The 20,512-nt window shown below is 39.1% G+C and overlaps 1 protein-coding gene across 2 annotated transcripts in view; it reads right to left on the bottom strand.

Annotated features, from left to right (window-relative positions):
• Positions 1-20,512, bottom strand: part of BUB1 (BUB1 mitotic checkpoint serine/threonine kinase) — a 41,070-nt gene that overhangs the window by 18,115 nt on the left and 2,443 nt on the right. For both annotated transcript variants that reach the window (XM_034659552.1, XM_011234539.3), the window contains exons 2-15: positions 19,223-19,282; positions 19,006-19,144; positions 17,982-18,178; positions 15,812-15,855; positions 15,121-15,221; positions 12,998-13,050; positions 12,722-12,906; positions 11,326-11,477; positions 6,164-6,426; positions 4,348-4,406; positions 2,923-3,051; positions 2,717-2,827; positions 1,867-1,966; positions 1,000-1,081 (exon numbers count right to left, since the gene is read on the bottom strand). In XM_034659552.1, coding sequence (XP_034515443.1) covers positions 1,000-1,081; positions 1,867-1,966; positions 2,717-2,827; positions 2,923-3,051; positions 4,348-4,406; positions 6,164-6,426; positions 11,326-11,477; positions 12,722-12,906; positions 12,998-13,050; positions 15,121-15,221; positions 15,812-15,855; positions 17,982-18,178; positions 19,006-19,144; positions 19,223-19,282 — 1,675 coding nt within the window. The remainder of the gene's footprint in view (positions 1-999; positions 1,082-1,866; positions 1,967-2,716; positions 2,828-2,922; positions 3,052-4,347; positions 4,407-6,163; positions 6,427-11,325; positions 11,478-12,721; positions 12,907-12,997; positions 13,051-15,120; positions 15,222-15,811; positions 15,856-17,981; positions 18,179-19,005; positions 19,145-19,222; positions 19,283-20,512) is intronic.

The raw sequence follows: 20,512 nt of genomic DNA, 5'->3' as shown, positions 1-20,512 counted from the left end.
TTCTCCAAAAATGCAATGGTCAAATTTTAGAATCTGTACACAAAGACAGAAGCTGCTGAGTCAGAATTATGCTTGGCAAAACCATTCAGTTACCAATAAAATGCCACCCATGGTTTTTACATATAGTGCACAGTTTTTACATATCCACCATATCTCTTCTAACACTGGAAGAAAAACTGGCTGGTTGTTTCTCTTCAGGTGGATGCAGGATAAAACAATTGGCTTGTACATAGGACAGGATGTAAAAAATTCATCATGGCTTTTTTGGTCAAAACACATCCAGTTGAGTAGTTCAGTGAAATGCATCTATTAATTGATGCACTGTATTTGAAATCCAGTCCATTATTTGGAAATTTTTAAGAAGTTTTAAGAAGGTCAAGAATTTCATCAGAAGGATTAGTGAGCTGAGTGATAATTTATTTGGACTAAAACTCTGAGCCAGGGTTTAGCATAGCTCTTCAGGACTACTCTCTGACCAATCCCAGCCAGAGGGCTGGGCTGGGGTGAGTGGAGAGAAAGCACACCACAGGGTAACACTCAGGGCTAGAGGGGAAGCTGCACATGGGCTGAACACAATGGCTGCCATGCCAGAAGAATGCTGTGGGCTGGCCAACTGCTGACACTTGTCTGCTGAGTTCTTCTGATGATGGACCAGTCCAATTCAATTCAGACTTGGTGGGTTTTCTAATATTCCACTGTAGGTCTCGCTTCTTGGGTCTAGGAAAATATATCCCCCACTTGTTCTTCCTGCTACAAGGAAAGGCTCTTTGAGGGCCAGGATCCTATCACTGTTTAGTTCCTACATCTATCACTAGTGTGATACATAATAGATACTCGAATACTTGGAGAATAACGTTCCCCCAAACCCACTCTCCATATAACATTGTATTTTTCATCAGTTTATTGTATACTATCTCATTTGATTGGCATATCACTTGGTAAAATAAAGAGGAAAGAGTTGTAAGACTCCTTTCATGGTTGAAGCAGTGATTCACTTACATTGGGTTTTGAAGGAAATCTGCTTACAGAGCGTTCTCCAAAGGTCCTGGCTCCTGCAGGTTTATTTTTAGGCTGTGGTAATCTAAGGAAAGATTTGTAAAATTATAAATCGTAAAACATGCTAAAGGAAATACTACCATTTAAGTGAGACTTTAGAAACATTCTCTACTTATCCTATTTAATTAGTTAATACTTATATGCACATTCTTTACTTTTACAGTAATTGTAGGAAAACAGTGCAAATGGAATTAAATTGACTATGTATATAAAAACAGATTCACAGTAACTTAAGAGAGGGTTGAAAAATATAAAATCTCTACTACACTGAGTTATAAATTTTAGGAATAAAGAAAGAGGTAGGACCATGGCCAATAGAAAATCATGGCTGGCATGCACTTCCTCCTCTGTATCAGTCCTGCAAATATAAACAGAGCATGTACGGATACCTGTACTGGTAAACTCATTCACACCTGCTACAGTTTCAACTCTATGGAATCCCTCAATTCTCTCCTCATTTGTAGCCACACTGTTTTCCTGTCAACACGTGCTTTTGCTATGGGAGGTCTGCTTTCCCGTAACTCCTGTGTGCCAGCGCAGATCTAGAGAAGAACGTCAGCAACTATCTTCCCGTCATGTGGTGAAAACGCTCGCCAGTGGCAGAGCTGGCACTGGGAGCCAGACCATTTGGTCAGGAGGCCGCATTTTCTCACCACCTTGAGTCCCAGAGGAAGCTCTGCTGCATTTCATGTCACTGTGAGAACAAATATCGCTCCAACCCACCGTATCCCTTCCAACACTGGAGGAAAAACTGGCTGGCTGTTTCTTCAGGTGGACACGGGATAAAGCAGTAACTCAATGTTTCTTTACCCATAATTTTCTTTGTTTCCATCTTCGAACACAGGAAAAGCAGATGACAAAGAAGAGATGATCTTATTGACTCCCCAAGCCCCAGAAGACCTTGCATTTTCTGCATTGGAGTAAAAAGAAGCATTTTATTATTGTATTAGGAAAAAACACAATACGTGATGCCCAACTTCACCTACAAATAAGAACGTGGAATGGCAGCTTACAGAAAAAGACCGGAAACATTTTTCAAATACCAGGTAATGAGATAAGTCACTTTGTAGTGAGATGAAGTGACCTGACCATGGTCGCAGGGTTTAGCGCTCAAGCCTCTAGGTCTTGAGTTCCTGTCGCACGCAAAGCGCGGTATTCCTCATTCTCCTGACACTGCTCTTGTCACCTGACTCACTAAAAAAAGCTCTCTGTGGCCTCGTTTCCCATTTCCTATAAGAAATAATTAACCTGTTAACTTTATATTCCGAGGTCCCCTGAGTCTATGGTCCTATTTATCTTTATCATGATCTCTCCCTGGTGTCCAGCAAGAAACCTGGGACTCCAAACAAATGTGGGCCCCCACATTCCCCCCATGCCATTCCTCTACCGGGCAAAGCTCAAGCCACATCCCAGTGTTCAGGTTTTCCCAGCCATCCCTTCCTCAGCAGGATTTTGTCCTTCTGTAGCACTTATTTTTAAGAAACAAAACAAATCTATGACATATACTGAGTACCTTTTCAAACACTGTCATATTTTTTATTTCACTACCCTTCTGTGACAAGCTAACCAAGGGAAGGGCAACTTCTCGTATAATCCTTGGTATTTCCTGTGGCAGCCACCCGCAATGCCTGCACTTAGTAGCATTTAAATAAATTATTACTTTGAAACTGGGCCTCAAATGCATCTTCATTTTGATCGAGAGATGGCCATTCATCTTTGTCATCAGAAATATCAGGAAGCGTAGGAGCCTGAAACATATTCATGATGAAGCCTTAGAAGAATAAAAAGAGTTCCTGTAAACATGATTGTGGAAGCACCTTCATTAATTTGTTAGGAGATGCTACACATTCCAACCCAAGGCTTTACCTAATGCTTCCTTTGTGTGCACGGTGGGTGACGGCTGCACCCTGGATGGGGTCGCCTGAACCGTTCCCAGCGATGTGTTTGGAGTTGTGTGAAAAGAACCTGTGTTAACAACCTTATGTGTTTCAGACCCTATAAAAGAAAAGGAGCAAAATGCATTACCAGTAGAGGAATCAGAACAATTTAAAAGGCACACAAATTAAGAAACTTAATTATAATTAAAACGTTTTATTATTGCTGATAATTATCACTAAGGACTTCTGTTATTACAGGGCTTGCATCACTTTCAATTTTATTTTTATAATAGTCCCACGAGGTAGGTAAGGTAGAATTATCCTCTTACAGAAAAGGAAATCAAAGTTCAAGGACATAAAATGGCTTGGTCTAAGATCATTATCAAATTAGAGGGTTGTCATAAATAGCACCCTTCACTCCACTATATCCCCAGAAATACATGTTAATAGTCACACCGTGAATCTTAAGACTGGCTTTCCATCTTACTCAGGTGGAGTCCAGACAGTGGCATCCAAGGCCCCACAAAACCTGGGCCCTGTTCACTCAGACCTCATCGTCTTCCTTCTCCGATTCACTCTAGCCCTTTTGGCTTCTTTGCTGTGCTTAGAAGCCATCAGGGATAGTCCTGCCTCGGGGCTCTGCACTTGGCTCTTCCCTTTGCTTGAAGCAGGTTGTCCAAGCTAGCTGCATGGGCAGCTCCTGCCTTGGAGACTTTATCCAAAATCCCACTTTCCTTGGGAGCACCTTTCCTGGTCACCTCTGAAACTTCAATCTCCCCCCCGCCCCCCAAACACTTTCTTTCCCCCTTTGCTTGGGTGCTGGTTTTGTCCTTTCTGTCCGTGACTGCATCCCTGACTTCCTAGAATCGTGCCTGCATCTAGCAAGCGCGTGAGAAGTGCTGGTTAAACGCAGGGGTTGCCAGCTGTTCAAGCAGCTCGGCTCCCCAGTAACCAGTCACTGGAGAGGCTGCCAGAGTCACATGGGGGGAGCGAAGGCATAATCAATGTATCTTATTTTGTTCATAAAACTTGCCTTCAATGCAAATGCCTCTAACAAAGCAGTGTGTAAGAGAAGTATAATACTCCTAATTACACTTTGAGTTGTCTTTCCCACGTCACAATACATTCAAGATGACTCTGTTTTTGATAAAGCTGCTGAGAAATTTAATAAAAAACGTTTCACAGATCAAGTTTCCAAAGGATTCTAATTACTAAGATGTGACTAGGAAATGGATTTCTGCCTTGACTTGAGATGGTCTGGGGCTTATCTAACCCCTCAGTTCTGAGAATAGGAAAGCGAACACCCAAGTTCACCCAAGTCTTCAGGAGCCACAGACACCACACGGGTCTCTCGGTGACTGGCAGGCGTCTGGGCAAACAGGTCAGAAACAAACTTATTACAATTAAACATTACCTTCTTTTATCTCGGCTCCACTCTGGGGCTTGAATTCATGAGTGCTTTTAGTCACACACCTGAAAGAGAAATCTCTTGAGACACACTAACTCTCAAAAAGTCAGCAAGTACAAGCCTACTCTTAAAATACAGATGGAAGTGCTTAGGTCTATAGTGTAAGTAAACAAAATGTTTTATTTGTTCTTCCATTTCCTTTTGAGGTAAAAGCCAGCTACTTCATGCTTGCTTGACGCAGTGGGCCTGTATTTTAACATCACGATGATCATTCCTATATGCGGTAGGGCAAGATCACGGCCTCTAATTCAGATGATAGCATTTATTACATAGGCTCCAGGACTCACACCGGCTGCAGGCCTGGCTGCCCAGTGCAGCTAGCCAGTCATGGTATGGGAAGCACTCGTGTGGTTTAGCTGCACGGGCCACCTCTGGTTTGATGAGCCAGGAGCCACAGAGCGTGGTTCTTCAGACTTTAAGGGTTATCAAGAAATTTTAAAAATGGCACATAAGACATTTATATTAATTTTTTTTAAGTACAGTCATGATAGTGGACCTCATCTGTCGATTTAACAGCAGGGACCGTGCTAAGATATAAAATAAAAAGTACGATACACTTAATTTTACAAGTCCTCACTCAACTGTCTTAAAAACAGGAGTTTTTCTTTGAGATTCCAGACAAAGGTACATTTTCTCTGCCCTGGTAAGCTGTCCCAACTGGTGAGAATACCAAGGGGGTCCATTTGGTCCCTTGCCTGGGCCAGGGTCAGGGTCAATCTGCAGTGCTTTGGACTGAGACCTAAATGTTCACTGGGTTAAAGAGTTTCACAGTTTTATAGGGACAGCTGTGTCTGGCTCCTTCACCCTCATGACTCTATCTCTGGGGGCAGTGGGACACTCAACATCTCTTTGGGCCTGTCACTGCTCTCCTGTTTTTATCATTTTATAATTGCATTAATAATGAAGAACTATTGAAGTCACAGCCCCCAACGACACAACAGTTCTTTTTTTATATACACACAGGACAACGCAGGACACAGCTCTGAATTATTATCCTAACAGGAGTGTAAAAGCATTTTCCATCTTATTTCCAGGAAAAATCATTGATAAAAAGTTAATCTTGGACACTGAGAAGACCCAGCACGTATGAACCATAATCTGTGCTAAGGACTTCAGCCCAAGGGGAGGGTGCAAGGGGAAGAGCTCTCATTTTTTCTAAAGGATCAATAAAATTGTTCTATGTAAAGAGAGCATGCCAAAGTCACTGAAGATAAACATTTAAACAAAGCAAGTTACTGTGACATTATTTATAATTTCTGAAATCTAGGAAAATCCCTCAGATTGGGGAAAAAAATCTCCACAGCAGGGTACTGATAAGATTTTGGCATATTGTGTAATGGATATTGAATCCCAAATTGCTCCTGGAGAAGACAGAAGGATTATGAGAACACATGTCAAGAAACAGGACAGTAACAATCACTTCATGTATTCAGTCAAAGCCAGCAAGCAAGGCAGTTTCGGTTTAATAGCTGTATACTTTCCAGTCACAAAAAAATGGTTGTTTCGGTGTACTGAAAACTTTTAATTCAGGGGAGAAGTGTGAAATGAAATAAAACCCCTAAAAGAAAAATAGAGTACTAAGTCTGAAAGATTTGGGGCTATTTTGGTAACTTGGTTTTTCAACAACATGCCCAACTAAAAATTATTTTAAAAAGAGGAATCATTCATCTTTTACATACTGTTCTTGACACTGCTGAACATGTAAAGAAGCTGACAAAAGCCATTCATGTCACTGTTGTCTCTAGGATTCTCTTTGCCTTACCTGTCATCTTTTCTGGCCACTGTAAACATGGAGTCTGTCACTGGCTGGGCTGCCAAAGGAACACGAGGAGATACACTCTGGCTGATGGCCGGGGACACCAAGGCAGCAGTGACGGTGTTTGCCGTAGGAAGAGGAACAATAGGATTTGTCTCTCCGGGTTTCTCTCCCATGTTCTTTGAGGTCTGATGATTGATGGCTGGAAGAGACGGAGCTCTCATTTCCTGCTGGGAGCCTACACTTGGCCCCATATATGCTGGATTAACCTTTCATTTTAAGCAAACAAACAAAAAAAAACACCACAGCCCATTAAGTCCAGAATATTACTAAGTAGGTACAACAGCTTTTCAAAGAATGGCATCTGTCTTCGTAGCTTCCTTTCCCCTGGAGGCATCCCCATCCCCCTCAGGTATTCTGAAACAAACAGCCAACAACAACAACAAAGACCACTGTACATGATGGATGCTTTATACCTTCTTAACCACAGATGTAACTGGCAGTTCATACTTCTAACCACTGGAAAAACCAGCCCCTGCGGTTTTATCAGTATTTAAGAGCCATCTTATTTCTCTTAATTTTGAGAAAGGACCAACAAATCAATGGCATCAAATGCTCATAATGGTATTCCTTCCATTAAAATACACCTGGTAGCCATTTTCTCTCAAATGAATAGGAAATGTGAATAAAAATTACAATAATAGCTGCCACGAAAGCACGGCTCACAATGGGAAGGTTAACAAGCTCTTAACCTAAAACCTTTGTTTTTCTACTCACATGTACTTAGACTGTAACTGTACACTCTTACGTTAAAAAGTTAAAGGACATAAAAGTTAATTCCTCACCATAAAAAAATATTTTCACAAATTGTTAAGAAAAGCACCAAATACCCAGGGCAAGAATAGTTATTTCACAAACAAATGGACAAAACAGAAAAAGTTCATCTTCACTGGTCAACAAAAAAGTAATTAGAAATGACCTATACCGTTTTCTCACTACCAAACTAAAAGATTAAAAAGAATCATGATATTCAATTCTGAAGAAATATTTTGAAAAAGAACAATCAGACTTCCTATACCAGATATCAAAACTTACAACAAAGCTATGGTAAATATACAATATGGAATGATCAAGAAGAAACCTATTAACCAAAACAAAGGTACAGACATTTTAGAAACTGATCTTGTATATTAAAAATTAGTACAATAAAGATATTTTTCATCAATGGGGAAAGGTGAGTTGCTCAATAAATGATTTAGGGGCAACTGGCAGTGCCTTTGGGAAATACATTCTTTGCTATCACAACCCAAAAGGAAGTCCCATACAGGAAGGCTTTTGGTTCAAGACAGTGGCTTAAACATGTGCTTTATCATCCATTCCCTTCAAAACCTCACCAAAAGGACAGGGAAGAAATTCTGACACCTGAAACAGCAGGTGGAGAAGGCTGATCTGTGGAAAAGTTCAGACATTTAGATAAATCTCAGAATGGACGTGAAAGTGGAGCTGAAAGGAGGAACACCAAAAAAATTCTGGAGGAACAGGATTTCCTTGTAGAACATTGTGCCCAGCCCAATTATCACCCAAGTGTGAGGGTAGAAGAAAGACGTTTTTAGACATGCAAGAGATCTCAAAAAATTAATCCCTCATATGTGCTTTAAAAAAAAAAAAAAAAGCTCTTTGGGGGGGTGTCTGGGTGGGGTGCCTAGGTGGCTCAGTTGGTGAAGCAACTGCCTTTGGCTCAGGTCATGATCCCGGGGTCCTGGTATTGAGTCCCGCATCGGGCTCCCTGGTCAGCAGGGAGCCTGCTTCTCCCTCTGCCCGTTGCTCCCCCCCCGCTCATGCTCTCTCTCTGTCAAATAAATAAATAAAATCTTTAAAAAGGAAACAAAACTCTTTGAGACTGTGTGCCACCAAAATGGGGATGTTAAAAGGAAAGGACGCCATGGGAACTAGAAAATCAGCAGGGACACACCATTGGAGAGAAGTAAGGGGAGGACAGCTTGCTTGGAGGCCAGCCTGGAGGCAGAAAGGCAGCTCTGGGAGTCATGTGGCCAAGAGAAGTGAAACAAGAGCACATCTGATGCATTTAAACATAATGAAAGCATTATTTCTAGATTCTTCCGAGAGTTTAGAGAGAAATAACTTATAAGTAAGTACCACAAAAATATAGCAAAAGAAGATAATGAAACATTTTAACAATTTCTTGGATCTAGGGAAAACATAAATTATATGAGAAAGGAAATCCAACTAAATAAAAAAATACTGGGGTCTCTGGGTGGCTCAGTCAGTTAAGTGTCTGCCTTCAGCTCAGGTCATGATCCCAGGGTCCTGGGATTAAGCCCCTCACTGGACTCCCTGCTCAGCGTGGAGCCTGCTTCTCCCTCTCCTTCTGATCCTCCTTCCTGCTTGTGCTCTCTCTCTGTCTCAAATAAATAAAATCTTTAAAAAAAAAAAAAAAAGAAAAATATGGAACAATCCAGTAGAAAAATGAACAAAGTCCATCAAAATCAATTAAAAAAAAAAAGACAAACAGCCACTAAATGTATTGTTAAAAGTCCAAATTCACCTGTGATTAGAAAAACACATCAGATGATTGAAAATATTTAGGATAGCTAATGTTAATCAAGTATATACAAAAAACACATACTTTTATTCACTATTATGTGAGTGTAAAATGGTAAATTTTTGGAGGGCAGATGGGCAGTATTTAAATGCACAAACTTCAGCAGCAATTCTACTTTCTTGTATCTTTCCTAGAGAAATAATGTCATATGTACAAGAATGCTCACTGCAGCATGGTTTGTAACAGTTTCCACGTGACACACGCCCTTCCTCATATGTATGACAGAAGACTATGTTGTTATTAAAATGAGTTAAACCTCTATGTAGTAACAAGGAAAGATATGTAAGATGAGTTAGAGCAGAAAGTAAATCTTGCTAGAGCAGAAAGTAAGTCTTATTTATACAGAAACTTCAGTTGTATACATATTTATGTGTTCATGCCCAGTAACATTCTGGAAAAATGCAAAATATAATAGTTAGCAATGAAAGACAGCATTCATTTACATACATATAACTGTAAACACACATGCATATATACAAATATATATACATCTTTCTATTGCTTTTATAAAAGTCATTCATTTTCAAAATATGTAAGAAATTAAGGTGCTACTAGACAGTTACATGTACAAGAATGAAACTGGACCACTTTCCAACACCATACACAAAAATAGACTCAAAATGGATTAAAGACCTAAATGTGAGACCTAAAGCCATAAAAGTCCTAGAATGGAACACAGGCAGGAATTTCTCTGACATTGGTCATAGCAACACTTTTCTACGTATGTCTCCTGAGGCAAGGGAAACAAAAGCAAAAGTAAACTGTTGGGACTACGTCATAATACAAAGTTTTACATAGCAAAGGAAACCATAACAAAACAAAAAGGCAACCTACAGGGAGAAATTTGCAAATGATATATCCAATAAGGGATTAATATCCAAAATAAATAAAGAACTTACACAACTCAACACCAAAAAAAAAATCAAACAATTGGATTAAAAAATGAGTAAAAGACCCAAGTGGTCATTTTTCCAAAGAAAACTTACAGATGGCCAACAGACACACGAAAAGATGCTCAACATCACCCATCATTAGGGAAACGCAAATCAAAACTATAATGAGATATCACTTCATAACTGTCAGATTGGCTAGTGTAAAAAAAGAGGAAATGGCAAGTGTTGGTGAGGATGTGGAGAAAAGGGAACCCCCGTGCACAGTTGGTGGGAATGCAAATCAGTGTAGCCACCAGGGAAAACAGTATGGAGGCTCCTCAAAAGATTAAAAATAGAAATACCATATGGCCCAGTAATCCCACTACTGGATATTTATGCAAAGAAAACAAAAACACTAATTTGAGATGTATACACACACACACACACACACACACACACACACAAAATGCAGGCATAAAAAAAGGATCAGATCAAGTCATTTGCAACAACATGGATGGACCTAGAGGGTTCTGCACTAAGTGAAATAAATCAGATTGAGAAAGATAAATATTATAGAATTTCACTCATACATGGAATTTAAGAACCAAAACAAATGAATAAACAAACAAACAAAAAGCAGAATCAGATCTATAAATACAGAGAACAAACATGGTTGCTATGGTGACAGATGGTAGTTACACTTGTGGGGAACACAGCATAACATGTAGAGAAACTGAATCACTATGTTGCACACCCAAAACTAATGTAACACTGTGTGTCAACTATACTCAAATTAAAAAAAAAAAAAAAAAAAAAAAAAGAAAAAAAAAAAAAAAAAAAAAAAAAAAAGGAAAGAAAAGAAAAGAAAAGAAAAGAAAAGAAAAGAAAAGAAAAGAAAAGAAAAAGAAAAGAAAGGATATATGCCTGGAATACATCAGGAAGCAAGACAAATGCAGCATGTTTTTCTAAGAACAAAGCGGCAAGAAAACTTTTGGGGTGATGTATATGTTCGCCATCTTGATTGTGAAGATAGTTTTATGAGTGTATATGCATGTCAAAACTTAGCAAATTTTATACTTTTGATATGTGTAATTTATTGCATTTCACTTATACTTCTATAAAGCTCTTAAATAAAAAGAAAAAATCTAAAAAAAGAAGAAATTAAGGTGTTTATCTTTATTGTATTCTGTATCACAGACAGACATATACTGTGTGAAAGTTTAAGCAACCATTATGTAGCTTAAATTTATTCTCAATCTACCCTATTCATTAATAATTTTAAGAAATACGTGAGTCTAACAATTTCATCATCTCTCCCCCTCTTCCAACATGAAACAATGGCAAACAAAATATATCTAGATGATGAATTAATGAAATAATTACTTTAAAATTCTCATTATATATTAATAACTGTGCAAAAAATTTCAAAGACCACATATATGAATACATAAAAATATGTACATTACACACATAAAAACATACACAATCTGTAACTGCCTTTTCTCATTTTACATTTTGAGTATCTTTCTGTGTCTAATTGCAAAAATTTGGAATGCTAGTAGCTACATTAGCATCAGAATTAAGTCTAAAGATATGGCCCAGAAAGGAGCAAGTACAAACAGAAATCAGCGTCACTGGGCATGGGAAGCACTCAGCGAAAAGCACACACATACCTCAGACCTTTCCTGGAAAACGGGCAAGTTCTCCTGGGACGTCTCCACCACCTGGTGCAACTTTTTATGAAGTTCATCCATTTTCTGTTTTAATAGTTGTTCTTCGAAAGCATTTGCCTCTTTTCTTTTCATATAATGTCTATCTTCATTTACTTTAGGAAAGAGAACATGGTTTCCAGGCATAAATTCAGGTCATCAGAGGAATACACCAAAAATGAATCAAAGGTTATTTTTAGGATGGCAGTTTTTTTACTAGTCTTTTCTAGGTGTTCTAGGTTATTAGAACTGAAAGGTGTATTACCTCTTCATTATAATTCTTACCTGCCTTCAGTCTGATTACTTGTATGTTCAGGGCATGTAGGTTATAAAAACTTACATAGTGATCGATAAAAATATTTGGTAATAGCACAGTATGATATTAATCACTTCTTCTAAAACAGTTGTGATCCTGCAAATCATTTGAAAATGGAACACTTTTTAAAAGATCTAAATCTCTAGGTGCTTTCTAAGAAGAACTAGGAGTCGAATGCCCTGCAAGGTCAGTGTGTCACGTGCATGGCAGTTAGTCCTACCTTCAGTGACTGCTTAACATGACCACATCACAAGCAAATCAGATCCTCTCCCTAAGACCTTAGGTCACAGTGTTTGAAAGAAAAATGCATCCATGCATGACACAAAATGGGTCCTCCAGGAGTGTGAATGGCCTATTCTCTCAGTGGTCGAACAAATGAGAAATGATAAACCAAAAAAAAGGCCAACAGAGAATCTACCGTCCAAATGGCTTAGATGGTATAAACCCCCACGTGAATGAAGGTTCACTTTCCTCTCTCACGTCCACATTGTTACTGCGGAGACACGTGCAGATGTGGGTGTTAACATTCATGGTTTTCCCATGTGGAACGGAATGCGACCTGCTACGCAGCCATGAAGGACAGGGCACTCTGATCAGAGGACTCCATCTGAATGACTCCTTTGCCGTACTTGCAGACTTTAGAAGATCTCTTCTCAACTCCAATTCCTGACTTAACCCTTTCACAGTACAAGTAACTGACCTACCGGGTTAAAAGTACTATATACAGAAGTTCAAACCCATACAGGTACTATTTAAAAGCTTAAAATATCACTAAAAGCAAAGGCGACGTTGGTCTATCTACTTTATCTATGTCAGTATTGTTTCAGCTCTGAGCTTTGCTGTCAAGACATCAGTTGAGTCCCTGGACACATGTGGCTGCCACTCTTGCATTTAACAAAGATTTCTAGGCTTTTCATAGATGAGCTAGAGACGTTTTTACAGATTCTTTCAGCCTAGTCAATCACCTGTTTAACAAGGTGGTTTACTCAAAGGTTATTATTTTAAGTGACATCAGAGTATCTCAAATCATAAGAGTGCAAGTACCCCATTGTTCATGCTTTCTCCGTTGATTGTATTTCTGGGCTCTCAGCTCTTCAAAGGAAAATTCTGATTCTTCACGAAGAAGCTTCTCCTTGCAATACATAACAACCTGCTGCACGTCAGCTCTGGCTGCTGAAGGTGCTCGTGCAGAGTATTCTGATTTAGAAATCATGATCACCCTCTGTTCCCTATAATGGGGAAGAATGGATTATTTACCACACTGTACTGAAACAGCTCTCGAAGGAAACTAAGATAGATTATGGCACAGGTTATACTTGCTTTTTCGACTCTTTATCACAAGCTGAAGATACTACCCCAGAAACTTCTGAACCCTAAAAAGACAGAAAAGGAACATAAGCATTCACTTAACTGAAAAGAAACTGTCGCCCAAATTATTTCACAAAACAATATGAAAGCATTGGAGGGGCTTTTTAATCACCAACTAGATTTATTTATTTTTTATTTTTAAAAGATTTTATTTATTCATTTGAGAGAGAGAAAGAGAGAGCGTGAGTGAGTGAGCGCAAGGAGAGGGGCAAAGGGAGAGGATCCCAAGTTGACTCTGCCCTGAGTCCGGAACCTGACCTCTCACGACCTGCACTAGAACCAACAGTCAGGCACTCAACCGACTGAGCCACTCAGGAGCCCCGATCGTCAACCAGATTTATATATGCTCCTTAAAATTATGATTAATTTAGTTGTAATCAATTAATTATATTATTAATTATTGATTATTAAGCTTATAACTTTTTTAACTAAAGAGTCCAATAAGAAACTGATTTAAGAAAATTTCTACTTGGGGCGCCTGGGTGGCTCAGCGGTTAAGCGTCTGCCTTCGGCGTTGTGGGATCGAGCCCCACATCAGGCTCCTCTGCTATGAGCCTGCTTCTTCCTCTCCCACTCCCCCTGCCTGTGTTCCCTCTCTCACTGGCTGTCTCTATCTCTGTCTAATAAATAAATAAAATCTTTAAAAAAAAAAAAAAAAGAAAGAAAATTTCTACTTGGTGGGTACCTGGGTGGATCAGTTGGTTAAGCATCTGCCTCTTGATTTTGGCTCAGGTCATGATCTCAAGGTTGTGAGATTGACACTGGAGCCTACTTAAGATTTTCTCTCCCTCTCTCTCTGCACAACCCCCTCAAATTTCTACTTGGTGGTAGAGAAGGGCACTTATTACCCTCCAGTTGATAGACTAGGAGCTGGGCCAGAGTGCCTATGTGTTATGGGATTAATATTCTAAAATTCTACATTAATAAGAAAAATCATAAAAATTTCCTGATTGACTAAACAAATATTTATTGAATATCTGATACATGTCATGTCCTGGGCTAGGTCCTGGAAATGTGACCATAAGTAAGACCCATCTCTGCTGTCTAAAAATTTACATAGTTGGGGCAATAGGAAGCAATGAGACTGGCAAATGTGTAGAATGGAAAATGAGATAGTCTGAGTATCTATCAAAGTGAGCAATGCATATTTCATGTCTAGGAATGTGTGACATCAGTGAAACTTGCACTAAGAACAGAAGCATTTCCACTGGAGACAGCTGAAAGGAGATCCTTAGCAAACTGAAAGAGCAATTGTACCATGAAGAGGACAGATGCTGGAAAACCAGGGTGAGGGAAGCAAAGACTTGAGCAGAAATCTCAACAGGGCAAAAACCTCAAGGAGGATGAAGGACAAGCACAAGCGGAAGACCACTTTTCCCAACTGTGACGGCAGGGAGGGATGCAGTTCCATTTCCTGGTTAGTGGCAGAAAATCGACAGATATCATCTAATGGCTCTGGTTGTCTCATGAAAATACTATTTTTGCCAGCTCCTGAAGGAGACATTAAAGACCGTCAGGTCCCAAGCGTGAGGGAAGTGAAGAGAAGTTTAAAATCACTATTATGTGGCATTAGAGAGCAAAAGGGGACACCTAAGAAATATGTAAAACATAAAGAGTGAACCAGGAAACTGGAAACATGATTTCTGGGGAGGAGGAAAGCCCTAGTTGAAGTGATAGGCACCATCATGCCAAGCTCCTGAGTTTTTAAGCAGGACTCAGAGGCCTCAGGTGGGTATTACCCAGTATAGGAGGGATTCCTGGGCCTGTGTGAGGGAGGCTGGTGGACAAAGGAGAGAAGCTGCTGGGGAGGAAGTGAAGACAGAAGCTTATGTATTGCCGGGCCCTAAGTCAGATAAACACAGGAAGTGAAGGCCAGACAGTAAGTTATCTAAATTTAATATCTGAGGTGATCAGTGGTAGATAACAACAGGCCACAGGTGCAGCTGGCTGACAGAGAGGTTAGACATAGGGACAAGGTCAAACAAATGAGACGTCGAAGTGGGATGTGAAAGGCAGCTGGATGACCGTTCAAAGCCGTTCCCAGTTTCCACACAACCCACAAATATTATTATTACCTGATTCTTAGAAATGCAGGCTGAGTTATTTCCTGGATTTGATTTTGATGTCATCATTTGGTTTAAAATCTGAGCATCATGGAGAGGTTCTGAGGTTCTAGCTATGTGGGGAAATAAAGGATGAAACAAAGAGAAACAAGGATAAAACCATATTAAATAAAATTATTACAAATACACTCCCCTGGTCTTTCAATAAGTAGCATAAGAAATCAAGTCACTGACCACTGTCTCAAAAATGTAACTAAAACACTTTTTAGGTAAGAAAAATATTATAGAGATAATTTAAACAACAGAATGGGATAGCTGATGCTTATTGCGGAAATGTAATCTTTATTTCGAAAAAAACAATGACAATAGTTCTTCAAAAGTTGCATTAAACACATTTGATTCAATTCAGGATAGATGGACTCTAGAGTAAATCTTGTCCTCTATTTTGGGCAATTTTTTTTTTTAAGTCCTAAAAATATAATGAAACCAAATTTTCTTGTGTGTTTGCTCTTTTAAATTGCTATGACAGAGCTCTGCTCCCCAGGGATTTTTCGTAGGCATTATTACCAGGGTGCCTTCCCCATTACCTAAGACAATACAGTCAATAAATAATGGATGAATTTTTTTTAAAGGGGAAAAAAAAAGGCAGTGCAAATCAGAGACTAAATTACTAACTTAGGCATTTTAAAAAGCATTATTTTACCTTGAGATGGCAAATGCGTTTCGGTGAGGCGTGCCTGAAATAACCTGAATGACAGGAATGAAGGTATCAATATAGATGACAAACTTAGTTTAATACGTATTTGTATTAAAGCGAAAACTGAATCTATCTATTTAGATTGATCTAAACCTATCAAGAAAGCTTATCAAGAGAGAAGGTTAAGTTGAATTTTAGAACTGCTTCAAAATTAAAAAAAAAAAAATTCTGAGATTTTCTTCATACCCAATACACTACATTAGAAAAACTCCCCTTTTTTGCCTGGNCGTTAAGTTGAATTTTAGAACTGCTTCAAAATTAAAAAAAAAAAATTCTGAGATTTTCTTCATACCCAATACACTACATTAGAAAAACTCCCCTTTTTTGCCTGGTTTATGTCAGTGTTTCTCAAACTCACATAACAAATATACCCTCTTTCTCTGTGTATCAAGTCTGCAAATGTTACAAGATGGGGTGCTTGAGCTCCCTATCTTAGGCATTCTACATGTCTGGAACATAATGAACATAATATTTATAAGAAAGAAGTCCAAAACTTAGACCATGACTCCAAAAGGCAGATATATTACTGTTCATGCTGTGAGAACTGTTTAAATATGTCATTTCATGGCATCTTTGCATACCAACTCACCTGTCAAGTAATATGCAACTTGTGAACCTGACATTTTTGGGTGATGGGAGCAAGAGTGTAGAGTATAAAGAGACTAAAAGATGTATAACCAAACGCCAAATCTTGTGACTCTTAATTCAAACAAACAGTTAAACAACAAAACACAATGCTTTACATAATGAGGAACGACTGAAAATTAAAGGATATTAAGGAATTACAGTTAAAATTTGTTAGGTGTGAAGATGACATAAGGTTCTTAAAAAAATCACTTTTTAAAGATGTTTATGTGTTTGGGGTAAAATATTTTGTTGTCTTGGATTTACCTTAAATTCTTCAGCATAGAAAAAACATGATCAAATGTTAATAATTATTAAAAGTAGGTGATAGGTAAATGGGAGGTTCATTATACTAATTTTTCTTTTTTTAACGTATGTTTGAAAATTCTCATAATAAAGTTTAAAAAAAACATAGGCACTGTAGCAAAGTTGAAAACAATGAGTATATTAAATGCTGGCAAGGGGCACAGTGAGATAAGTTATTTCATATGCTGCTGGAGGGTGGGCGAAAAAAACCTGCTATAACATTTTGAGCGGGTAATGTGGTTATATGTACCACAGAACTTAAAAACTCTTCATATGCCCTTTAACTGGATAGTTTCAATTCTGAGAATCTACAAGAAGGAACGAGATAAAAATAGGAAATATATTGGGAGATAACTCTATTACAAAGGAAAAAGACTGTAACACAAAGCTCTGGGTGTATTAAAGCATGCCTGTAAATTCTATAACAAGCAGAGAGAAATATGCCAAAGCGAAATGCCAGGTTTCTTCTGCTTCTTCAGTTTTCTGTATTTTCAACATTTCCTAAGTGAGGTATATTTAATCACAGAAAAAAATAAAAGTTGTGAAAAATAGAGTTATTCATGAAGATATTCACTATGTTGTTCTTTATAAAAATCAAAATGTTGAAAACATCTTAGATGTTCATTTACAGAACACTTCCATTATGACATAACTCCAGGAAAGATTTCACGCCTACTTTATAAGTAGTATAAAAGTTCCTAATTTCTTAAGGGCAGTATAAAGCTCAGTATACATAACAGACATACAGTATGATTTTCTTTTAAAACACAAAAATACAAGGACTCACACACAGGAGTAGGAAAAGATACTGGAAGGCAGTGCACCAAAATGTTGACAGTAATATTACTGGGCAATTTCCTTTTCTTTATACTATTCTGTACTATCCACATTTTCACAATGAGAAGGATTTCCCATACACACAGATTAATAATAAAAAGACTTTTAAGAGCGAACATCACATTTCCAAGTAGGGAATACCACGTAGAGTTGTTTTTTTTTTTTAAGATTTGAGAGAGAGAGAGAGGGTGAGCACGAGCAGGGAGGTAGAGGGAGAAGCAGACTCCCCGCTGAGCAGGGAGCCCTAATCAGGGCTTGATCCCAAGACCCCGAGATCAAGACCTGAGCCGAAGGCAGACGCTCAACGGACCGAGCCACCCAGGCGCCCCGAGTTTTATTTTCAAACTACCTGTAGTGTTGTTGCAGCAGCTCTCTTGGCTCAGCCTGGTTTTGAAGTCCCCTCCGAAAAACAGCACTGGCATGCTGCAGCTCTCCCTGGCCTTCCAGATGCCCTGCCCAGGCTACGTACAGAGGAGATGACATGGTCCCGATCCCGTGGTTGTACAGAAACTCAAAGAACTGATGAAGATCACTGTTGTACTGAGCCTACAGAAGCCCAAAGCAAACAGACAGAAGAACAAAGTAACTGTTGGTCTAGGACCGCCCAGAGCCCAGCCACCTTCACGTTCAGTCCTCACCGGGGCTTCAGGCGATACTGTGTAGGGGAAGGCTTGTGCGGCGCTCTGACAGCAAACCTAAAACTTAAGCTTATTCCTTTCCTTGACATTCAATGTCCCCAAATTTACCCACACTATTTCCCAGGATAGTGACTTCCATAATGACTCAAGATGTTAAGTATTACAGTTGTCTTAATCTGAGCCTGCTCAAGTGCCGCAGGGTGCCTCAAATCCCAGTATTCTGTAAATTAGTGAACAAATCCATCTTAACACTATCCATTCATGATTACTAGAACTCATGCCCCCAAAGCCTTCATTTCAAGACTGAGGAGACCCAATCTTTTAAAGCCTAACCCGAGACAGCTTTTTCCTTTAAGTATTAAATTTAGTTCCCGAAACTTAATATTTTCTTAATTATTCACAATGAATTTAATTTACTCCCAGGAACCCTCTGAGAACCCAGCAGCGCCTGCTTATCCTTCCATCCCCACACTCCTCTCATCCAACAAACCTTTCAATTTAATGGTTTCTATCTCATGTGGTAACACTTACAGACTTGATAGAGGAGGAGGGTTTTAAAATTAAATTACTAACTCTGAAATACAGAAGCCAAAAGCTTCCAAAATACACATCTCTGGCCATACAACTTTAAAAAATTTATGACTGGAAACTGAGGAATGAAAATAAGACAGGGGAAACAAGCAAAATCCTATTGTAGGATTACAGATTTGATTATACACCTGAAAGTATACTTACAAATTTTAAACAATAATTGATGAATCTTGGGTCATTGTGGTATTTCTTCTTATCCAAAAATTCCTTCATCAAATGTTCTAATAAAGTTGTCAAGTATTCCTTATTCTCAGGAAAGTTCTCTTCTACCCACTGCACGTAACTAGAAAAATATGGATAATATTAATTTTCAGGGAAGCATATAGTCTGTTTAAAGGAAAAAAATAAACTAAATGCTAACCTTTCCCATTCACCAAGTGGATCATCGCCCTTGTAGCTCTGCATATGGGCTTCAAACATTCTAGAACAGAGAAAAATATACACATGACTTATTAGGGATGATTCCTAAAACCAAAAGATTTATTTTATGTGTCTCATTTACACATTTTAAAATGGAAATCTTAAATACCAGTAAATGGTATATTAAAAATTAGAAGATTATTCACTTAGAAGTGGTCAGAAAACTCAGACGCAGTTATTTTTCCAGAAGAAAGCAAGACCCAAGGCCCCTGAAGTTAGCCCTTATGAAAGAGGTATCTGAAAGAGGTTTGCAGGCTCTACCCCTAAGAATCTCCTTCTCCTGTCACTGATGCCCAATGTCACTACCATTTTGAGGGGCAGTTTCCAGAAGTTGCTATTCCTCAAATGGTGGGACTCCTCCCCTTGCTGCACAGAAGCTTGGCTGAGAGTGGACTAGGAGACCAGAAGGGGGCTAGTTAATGTGTATGGGAGTGTAGGGTACCACCAGTCAGGTTTCCAGATAGTTTGCTTTCTGGGCCTCCATGCAACACTGCATCCCTGACAAAGAACACATAACAGCAACGTTCATAAATTAGCCACTATGGATCCCTCTGCTTGCTGCTACTTCCACATACCCAACCACAGCTTAAAAAAAAAAAAAAAATCAGCCAAGTGAAGAAAAGTTCTCTAAGGGTGCTTAGATGCCAGGAGGGCAAATGAACAAATAGAAATATGTAAAATAAAGTCAGGTGACATTAAGCACTTAGGAAAAACAAAACAAAACAAAATGGGAGATGAGGTAAGAGTGTGACAAAGGTTACAATTTTTAGGAAGAGTGGTCAGGGAAGGCCATTCTCTCTGAGGCGCTGACACTTGATCAGTGCCAGAGAGCCATGCAGCTATTTAAGTGTGCTGAGCTAGAAGGGTGGGGTGACAACATGTAATGTGCATTTTATTTTTATTTTTATTTTTTTTTAAAGATTTTATTTATTTATTCGACAGAGATAGAGACAGCCAGCGAGAGGGAACACAAGCAGGGGAGTGAGAGGAAGAAGCAGGCTCATAGCAGAGGAGCCTGATGTGGGGCTCGATCCCATAATGCCGGGATCACGCCCTGAGCCAAAGGCAGACGCTTAACCGCTGTGCCACCCAGGCGCCCCTGTAATGTGCATTTTAAAACATCCATTCTGCCCCTCCAAGCAAAGGGGATGGGGAATGGGAACAGAAGTGTCAAAACAGCTAGGGAGCTACACAGTCCCAGGGGGGTGCTGAGCTGGACCGGGGGGGGGGG

This window comes from Ailuropoda melanoleuca, chromosome 4, assembly GCF_002007445.2.
Source record: "Ailuropoda melanoleuca isolate Jingjing chromosome 4, ASM200744v2, whole genome shotgun sequence".
NCBI lineage: Eukaryota > Metazoa > Chordata > Mammalia > Carnivora > Ursidae > Ailuropoda > Ailuropoda melanoleuca.
This window is presented reverse-complemented; position numbering and strand designations above follow the sequence as displayed.